At 38.3% G+C, this 8,796-nt stretch overlaps 2 protein-coding genes across 5 annotated transcripts; both read right to left on the bottom strand.

Moving 5' to 3' along the window:
- Positions 1-329: 329 nt before the first annotated feature.
- Positions 330-3,446, bottom strand: faima (Fas apoptotic inhibitory molecule a). Of its 4 annotated transcripts, none has more exons than XM_046404840.1 (5): positions 3,297-3,446; positions 2,522-2,658; positions 2,210-2,438; positions 1,356-1,405; positions 330-1,194 (listed from the first exon to the last, which is right to left on the bottom strand). In XM_046404840.1, exons 2-5 carry the CDS (start codon positions 2,633-2,635, stop codon positions 1,045-1,047), a joined length of 543 nt encoding a protein of 180 aa, XP_046260796.1. In that variant the 5' UTR covers positions 2,636-2,658; positions 3,297-3,446; the 3' UTR covers positions 330-1,044. The 4 variants fall into 4 exon arrangements, with proteins under 4 accessions (XP_046260796.1, XP_046260799.1, XP_046260800.1 ...); XM_046404843.1 differs by having other exon boundaries at positions 2,522-2,661; positions 3,297-3,430; XM_046404844.1 differs by lacking the exon at positions 3,297-3,446 and adding an exon at positions 2,781-3,024 and having other exon boundaries at positions 2,522-2,661.
- A 1,513-nt stretch (positions 3,447-4,959) lies between these two features.
- On the bottom strand, positions 4,960-8,299 carry cxcr2 (chemokine (C-X-C motif) receptor 2). Its single transcript, XM_046404839.1, has 2 exons — positions 7,980-8,299; positions 4,960-7,577 (listed from the first exon to the last, which is right to left on the bottom strand). The coding sequence occupies exons 1-2, from the start codon at positions 8,052-8,054 to the stop codon at positions 6,504-6,506; spliced, it is 1,149 nt and encodes a 382-aa protein (XP_046260795.1). The 5' UTR covers positions 8,055-8,299; the 3' UTR covers positions 4,960-6,503.
- Positions 8,300-8,796: the final 497 nt, after the last annotated feature.

Genomic DNA, 8,796 nt, shown 5'->3' with positions numbered 1-8,796 from the left:
AACCTGATGGAGCTTGAGAGGTTCTGCATTGAAGAGTGGGAGAAACTGCCCCAAAATAAGTGTGCCAAGCTTATAGGATCATACTCAAAAAGACTTGAGGCTGAAATTGCTGCCAAAGGGGCTTCAAAGTATTGATCACAGGGTGTGAATTATGTACATGTTATATTTTTATTTTTAATAAATTAAAAATAAAAAATAAAAATAAAAATTTAAGCAAACTTGTTTCACTTTGTTATTATAGGGTATATACTGCTGAAATATCACTGGCAGTTGTATAACATTTGAATGAAAGGCAATGAAATTAAATTGTAGACAAGGATCTACAGCAGTCTGCTTAAAGGTATTTACTGAAATATCAACTGACTGCTCATACAAGAACAGAACAACAGAACAACACAGACCGCTCCTCAGCAGTGCATACCAGAATGATGCTACATTCAATGATAATAGTGTACCCTGGTATTTAATCCTCCTACTAGAGAATAGTGAAAACACAAAAAAGCGAGCGCGAAGAGCAGGAAGAACAGCTTGAATCTGCGTTTACTGGGTCATGTTATTTTCTAAAGCGAGCGTTTATTTTCTACAAAACAGTAACAGGACATATTTAAGGGAACACAAGCTGCTCATGTTCATGTCAGTTAGATAAATATGGCACATCTGGCCTCCAATATTCAGAATATTATCGAAATTTATAAAATTCATATGAATATACAGCACAATTTTACAACTCAGTAAATCAATACAGTAAATCTTTTTCTGACTGAAATTTATGGCTGCACTCTCTCCTCAGAAACTGCCCACACCGCAGGACCTGCATTCAACTCGTACTATGTTAACTAAAGGACAACCCTTTTCAGTACCAATGTATGGCTAAAATATACCCGCCAGAGCAGGGCTGTCCAAACATAGGAGTTCAAATTCCTGTCAGTGGGTCCCTGACTCTTAACAGCTTCAAATGAAGATGAATTCATCTAATCTTCACAGACAACCAAGAGTTACACATACAAACCCTGCTTTCACATACATGTAAACACACACACGCAGTCACTCTGTACATTCAGCTATCTCTGTGCCATCCACGAGCAGCGTGTGAATGATGCCATCTCGTCTCTTACCACTGCTCACAGCCTTCACACAGCAGTTGTGGTCTCCGAGTGTGAAATGTGTTTCTGTGCCATCGTCTACAAACTCCCCCTGCAGGCGCAAATCAGATAAACGTGTGCTTTAGGAACTTTAGGAGGCGTGCATTAAAAACTGCTGATTTGGATTTCCATCAATACTATAACTGGCATTTCACTAAGAAAAAAAAAAAAAATAGGAAAAATCAGAATCAACATTACTGTAGTCATACTTACAGCAGTCTCAATATTTTGTCCATTGCACCAAATATCCATGGTGTCTTTCTCTGAAAGAAAGTAAGCAGAAACTGATTCAAGGAAACCCAAACAATACAAGCATGCGGTGAGTCACAGTTGCTAAACAAGTCTTAGTATACGTACTGCCAGGTGTGAGTTGCTGTTTGTTTGTAATACTGTTAGGTGTTGGTGTGAGAATGTTTTATCTGATCATTTTGTTTCCTGGAACAACAACAAAGCGAGCACTGCCCTGACTGCTGTGTTCTCTCTTAAATCGCTCGCTTGCTGTCTTTGACAAATAGATCGCCCAAGAATAGAATAGAAAATCCAGTTAATATTTACCCCCTTTACTACCGGTAATTCTCTGGATCACAGCAATGCAGATCACAACCACATGTTTCTGCCAGTTCAGTCAATTATTTCAATTATTCTGCTCTGTTGCAGACTGATGTACAACATTTCTTTTGCGCTATACATGCTTCAGGCGGCAGGCCGTCTGATCATTTGTAAGCAGCATAATTGTAAGAAGGATTAACTTGCGCAGATGACAGAGGTGGCTGAAGATGGCGTAAAGCTTAAAGCTGTTTAAGAGCTTAGCCTCAGCTCCAACATGATATTAGTGCTGGTTCTGAAGGGACAGAAATCACCCTGTGCTAAATATCAGTCCAATATCTATCTGTTTGATTATGTGAATAAAAAAATAAACTCAGACACTAATGACTTTTAAGGAGGGTGCTCTAAAACAACTCACCGTGCTGCTCAGAATTTATATTGTACACTAAGAGAATTTATTATTTTGCTACAGTAATTAATGACATAACGATAAGATGAGCAGGACAGCAGGGGAGACTCACCAAGGACCACCCTGCAGTCAATGCCATCCAAGTTGAGAACCCAAGTGCTGGTGACTTTTGATCTGTTCTCCATGTACTTCTTCAAGCTCTTCCCGTTTATCTCCAAGGTGTACTCATAGGCAAAACCACTGACTGCATCAATGTTTATGGTCGCCTTAGTGTCGGATTTGCCCACACTGAATGTCTCCTTCCCCACAAGTTTGAACATCCAGTCCCGCCTCAGGATCTCCTGCAATATGATGTCAAATAGAAATGATTCATTAAGTAGTCTTTCCTCCGGCTAACGTTACTTAAAATCACGACGATCCATACCTTTCCATCGACGTAGATGACCCTCTTTCCAGTGGTCGTGCCATGTTCAAACTCTATCCTGTGGACTCCATCGCTCAATGCCACCTCCCATACACCAGCAAGATCATTCGACATCTTATTATTATCTTCTTCAGAACCTGCTGAAGACACATAAAACTTAGAGGGCTGATTGCCGCATTTCTACCGTTAAAGGACATCTATATAAATGAGTTAGCTAACAAACTGGGGTGACGTTAGAAGAAGGGAAACCTAATCATACTTCTCTGCAGATTTAGGCCTGTCTCCACATACCGTTAAAGACTCAAACGTTAACGTTACTATCTAAGAACAGTAATGAGAGCACATAATGTTAAAACGTTAAAAACAGTCAACCCGTGAGGGAATCATGGCTAAAGATAGCGTGGGAAGTTGTCAATATTTGTTGCTTTACCACTTCCGGTATCCGGGGTTCCGTTTCGAAATTGTAGCATGCAGTGTTAGAACTCTTCAGCATGACTCGTGAAAATGGACTTGTCATAATTTTAAAAGAAAGTAGTTTTGAGAGTAATAGAAACAGGCTGACAGAGAGCAGCTATTTATTTGTAATTTTCTCTCAAGCAAACAAAGTTTGTTGTTTTATTTTGAAAAATAAAGGGAAGCATCAATGCGTCCATCAAGCACATTTACAGCCGGTTGTTATATTAGCTCTGACCGCTAACGCTACCTTATTAGCTACATGAGTATAACCATAGACATTAACCCAGGAATATCGTCCTTCATTAAACATCGTGATTACCTTAATAGTCCTGAAGTGTGCGTTCCAGCTCAGTGGTGAACAAATGATCGACAGGCCACTTTGGCGAAGTTTATTCACGGGTAGCTAGCAACTGAACAGTCAATAGACGAGCTGTGACTATGCTGTTGCTATGGTAACATGATATCCACCTACGTCCAGGGTTGGCCACGCCCATTCGGGAAAAAGGCATATTAAAAAAGCTTTAAAAAGGGGTTTCAGGGGTTTCTGTGGAGCCTTTCTGTGTCTTTCAGCAAGAAGAAGAAAGCAGTCATAAAACCTAATGAGAAGCTGTCAATTTTCAATAAACAACTGCACTGAGATTTCAGTCAGAGGAAGACAACTGTGAAATTCTGTCGCTTTAACGCAAGCTTTAAATCAACACATTTATTAATAAACATAATTTCATAATCAATTCCCTAAGAATTTTGCTTCTGGCACATAATAGGCAATTTTTTGTAGTTGAATTTATGATGTTCCTGCCCATGCAATGATTGATCCTTTTGTGCAATAGGGCAGTGTGACAGTAAACTCTAAAACCATAAACCTTGAACCATAACAGAACCTTTAAAAAAGCAGCTAAATGGAACTCAGCCATCATTCACTTTATCATTTACACCTGTAGCTTCTCTGAAATGTCTTCTGTGAAAAAGGCTGATTGATATACTTCTGTATCAAATCAGTTCAGTTTAGTTTATTTATATAGCATCAATTCAAAACAAAAGTTATCTCATGACACTTTCCAATTAGAGCAGGTCTAGACCAAACTCTTTAATTAAATTGTGATACAGAAAGTCCAACATTCCCACTATGTCCTCACATGTATTTTCAGGTAATTTGGCTAATTAGACCTCCAATTTGGTTAAAGTAATCAGTAATACTGCAACAAATCACATGATGTCATAAATCTCTCTGTACCAATAAGAATTAAAAAATATAAGTTATAGTTGTGAGAAACATACAGTGATTCAGGGTCTGAGTGAATAGAAAACGGCTAGTAGAAAACGGCTCCATCTTCTGGTAGAACAGCTTCTGTCGTCTATGTGAGGTCTTCATCTCATTTGTTGTTGTGTTTTTTTGTTTTTTACTGAACATGGAGATTTCTGAAAATTAAACTTGGTTGGCTGGTCAGAGGATCCTTTGATTGCCCTGTGACATATTATTTGATTCAAGAAATGCTCATTTGATTTTGTCATTGACTTGTTCATATTAGTCTATATAAGGACATACAGTAAGTGGCAATGGATTTTTTTAGTAGCAAGTAATAATAGTAAGGTTTTATATATATATATATATATACATATATATGTGTGTGTGTGTGTGTATAAAATCAATCTTGACAGAGCACAACACCACAAAGAAAGAGGTATTATACATGTTTTGGCAGAAGCACAAAATTTTTCGGATTTTTGGCTTAAAGAACAATGGACAAATTGCATTTGTTAAATACTACAACTGTACTCTGGTACTGTATTGTAGCTGTGGTCATTTCCTCTCTTTCATCAAGCAGACTTCAGAAAATTTGTTTAGGTGATCTTTTCCTCACACTAGCATTTGTACAGAGCAAGAACCTTTATTGGGTAGAATATAGTTCCTTCCAACTTGGCAAAATAAAAACCAAAATGTGACACATCTGAGATGAGAAAAGATGGGAGACCAGGCATGATTTAGGTTTTAAGGATTTATTTTAACACAAGTATAAGCTATCAGTCCAAACTAGAACTTGTACAGATATGCAAGATATGGGAGTGTAGCTGTGTAATAAAGAAAACAAACATAATATCCCAAAAAGAAAAGAGAAAGGATGTTATGGAAGAGAAGAAACTGCTTGAGTTTTTTTTTCAACAACCTTCAAGAAACAGGACAGAAAAGGACATGCTGATTACATCAGGCTTTTTCAAAAGAGTTTTGCAGAAATAGCTGATGTGAATAGAGTAATACAATCAGAATGCAAATGATCATGAAGCTCATGTTTTTCTTCTTTTTTGCATCAGCCACAAAGCCACCCACACACCTCGTCCACATGTGCCCCTGAACATGTTCAATCAGTAACAGATGAAATATATCTTATGTATTATAGGCAGAGGTCATATAAAAAAAATACAACATTTTAAGAGTACAGCATTCATTAGAAAGAACAATGTTGTGCTTAATACACCAGCAGTTTAAAGAGACCCTAAAGGTGAGCATAAGTGAAGTAATCAGAGACAGACAGTATCTTGTTTTTGAAAACAGAAAGCTGATTTCACCACTTCTTCCTGTTTAAAAGATTAAGATATCTGATTGCAAGAATTTTCTTTCTTTTTTTTTCCACTTGTGTGTGGTGTAAGAGCAACAACAATTGTTAAAGAAAACCTTCAGAAACCAAAGATTACAGTATTCAAATTAACAGTTTGCAAAATAAAAGAATGTGACTTGCATGTCTTTCTTCTCAAAACATGGTAAAACATGCAGCATACACAACATACACAACTATAAGATCTCAAAAACCGATCAGATCTCAAAGTAGAAAACTTGTGGCACACCATCACTGTAGTCAATGGTTGTGCAGTTTTCTCACTGACTGTGATGTCATCTCATGTTTTTGAGGCTGAGTGCATATTCTGTCTTTCTCTGGAAGGCAAATGTGTTTCACTTTGTAAAAAGTAAACCTGCAAATGACTACACTTAAGTGAAAGTTATATTACTCAGCATCAAAAGTCCTTCAGGCAAGATTACACAAAAAAACTTGAAAAAGCACATAGCTTAGCCTAAGCTGTAAGGCACCTGTACCTGCCCTGGGATGACCGGATCCTAAACCCAGTGGTCGAAAGTACGGTAACTAAGTACATTTACTCAAGTACTGCACTTATGTGGAGTTTTGAGGTACTTGTACTTATTACTTGATTTTTTTCTTTTTCTACTACTACTTTCTACCTCAACTCCACAATAATTCATAAGCAAATATCATACTTTTCACTCCACTATATTTATTTGACAACTTTGGTTACTGGTTAGATTAAACCCTAATAAGAAGCAAGCTTGCCAGGCTAACTCAGTTTTCCTGAAATTTCTCATTATTTTCAGATTATATCTTAGAAGTACTATAATATCAAATTTGACTACTTGGTTGTTGGGTCTGCCTACACGTTCCTCATTTGGCCTCATTTGAAGGGGCAAATGAAAATGACCACCACCCAAACCTGTAAATGAGTTGTTTTTCTTTTTTTTTTACATAGTAGCAGAGGTGAGTCTAGATTTGGTGCTCCCTGCACTGTTGACAGAGCCCTTCCTGTAAACCATCCGGACCCTGTTGCTGATGAGGCCATTTTTGTAGAGAGCTGAGAGCAGCTGGTTACGAAACTTCTGCCCAATGAAGGCGTACAGCACTGGATTCACTGCACAGTGCATGAAGGCTAACATCTGTGTCACGTTTAGAGTCACTTCCACTCTGTACTGAGTTTCACATGTCCCCACTTCAAGTGTACCACCCCTTATGAGCGTGTCAATCAGTACAGTTACGTTGTAAGGCAGCCAGCACAGAACAAACGTGAACACCACAGCCAGGATCACGCGTATGGCCTTATGCTTTTGGTGACTGCGTGTGTGAAACAGCGTCACCAAAGTCCAGCCGTAGCAGACAGTCATCACCAAGAGTGGCAGGAAGAAGCCCATTGTATGACGCAGAACACGAATGCTGACGCGCCAGTGGTCACTGCTTTCACCAGTTAGGTTTTCATAGCAAATGGTCTGGTCTAGGTCTACTGCATGCATGCTCTGCTTCTGAATTGCATGGGGTAAGGACAGCAGTCCAGCCACCAGCCACACCACACTGCACACCACTTTCACCAACAGGTGATGGGAGGACAGCACACGTCTAGCTCTCACAATGGCAAAGTGGCGGTCCACACTGATGCAAGCCAGCAGGAAGACACCACTGTATACTGACGCCTCCTGAAAGCCTGACAGGACTTTGCACAAAAAGTTGCCGAAGATCCAACCAGAATGAGCATCGATGGCCCAGAATGGGAGCGTAAGACTGAAGAGGAGGTCTGCTAGTGCCAGATGCATCAAGTAAATATCTGTGCTGGTTCTACCTTTCTTCATATAACAAACCACATAGACAACTACACTGTTGCCTACCATGCTGAAGACGAACACGATGATGTAGGTGATCATCAGGCCCAAGCTACTGAATCCAGGTGCAGTTGTACTGCAAGGAACAGATGATCCGTCTTCATCCGGAAAAGTTGTAAAATTGTAAAAGGTATCATCGTCAAAGAGAAATCTCGTTGTTGTCGGGAGCTAAACAAAAACAAAGTTATAACAAACTGTGTAAGTTAAGTTGCAGTAGAAGAAGGATCCTTAGCAGAATTAGGCATGCAGTATCCTGACTTATCACAGTATAAAATTGTTCAACGCAGCTTTAATAAACAAAGAATTTGAGCTTTTTTTTTTGAAGTTTTAATTCAAATTTGCTTACTATCATCATTCTAGACAGCAAAAATACATAATACTCCATCCTAATGGCATACATTTAACCTGAACTTATCCTGAAAAAAAAAAAACACCAATATTGAACATTTTCTTGGCCTCATGTGCATAGATAATTTATTATTGGCTCACATTTATCAAAAAATCAAACTTTTGATTAATTCAATAACTTTATGACAACTTGGGAAAAAAATAGAACAATTGTATTTTTACCTGCTGTCCTCTTTCTTCTTGATTGGTTAGGACCAAATACTTCAAAACTGCAATGATCAAAAGTTGTAGCTTCATCCCTCCTTTCTTGAGGCACGCGAGTTAACAAGAAAAAAGCTGTTTTTAAGACTGTCTTTATCAGAGACGTGGGAGAAGTCCTTTTGTAAAGTGTGTGCTGTGTATTGAGTATTGAGCCAGAGTATAAGCAATGGTATCATGTCAAGGGAAGTAGGTAGACCATAGATATTATCTGTCTTAAGCAATCCCCGTGAAAAAGGCTTCTTTCAGTTTATCTTTTTTTCTAAACCTTTATGTTTCATTTCCCATGTACAGCACAGGATGTTGGTAACTTCACCCTGCAGACCAAATCTGATAATGTAATAGTACATTACTTGATTCATTGGAAGGTGTTAATACTACATAAAAAGCTGTGAAACAAAGCAATCTACAAAAAAAAAAAAGAAAAAAGAATAAAAGGAAGTTCCCCACATGTACCTATCACAACCTCGGGACAACAACACAGGTAGACTCTTTGGCTGCAGATCAATTTACAGATCTTCTCTTCTTGATGAACAAATGAATACTGTTCTGGGTTATGAAAGACTCCAGAAAGCAGAAATGTGTTATACATTATTTTTCTTGCTTCAGATGGCATGACTGATACTTTAGTCATTTATAGCAAAAGTGAGGGGTCATCTTATACCTTTTATCTCCACTGAAGTTCAACTTTTAGTAACTCAGATAATGGATGACTCTAGAGTCAATACGTGTCCTTCTCTTATGTTTAAACTTGATCTGCTTTTGTCTGTGTTGAATCTGA

Source organism: Scatophagus argus, chromosome 11 (genome assembly GCF_020382885.2).
Source record: "Scatophagus argus isolate fScaArg1 chromosome 11, fScaArg1.pri, whole genome shotgun sequence".
In the NCBI taxonomy this organism is placed as follows: Eukaryota; Metazoa; Chordata; class Actinopteri; family Scatophagidae; genus Scatophagus; species Scatophagus argus.
The sequence above is the reverse complement of the archived record's forward strand: the minus strand, read 5'-3'. Positions and strand labels throughout refer to the sequence as shown.

What these genes read in the sequence shown, in the direction of transcription:
- faima (XM_046404840.1), bottom strand. Translation starts at nt 2,635, where the DNA reads ATGTCGAATGATCTTGCTGGTGTATGGGAGGTGGCATTGAGCGATGGA. An exon ending in TCATCTACGTCGATGGAAAG is followed by an intron (nt 2,439 to 2,521) that starts GTATGGATCGTC and finishes ATCATATTGCAG; the next exon opens with GAGATCCTGAGGCGGGACTG. An exon ending in GACAAAATATTGAGACTGCT is followed by an intron (nt 1,195 to 1,355) that starts GTAAGTATGACT and finishes TTGCGCCTGCAG; the next exon opens with GGGGAGTTTGTAGACGATGG.
- cxcr2 (XM_046404839.1), bottom strand. Translation starts at nt 8,054, where the DNA reads ATGAAGCTACAACTTTTGATCATTGCAGTTTTGAAGTATTTGGTCCTA. An exon ending in AAGAAGAAAGAGGACAGCAG is followed by an intron (nt 7,578 to 7,979) that starts GTAAAAATACAA and finishes GTTTTTGTTTAG; the next exon opens with CTCCCGACAACAACGAGATT.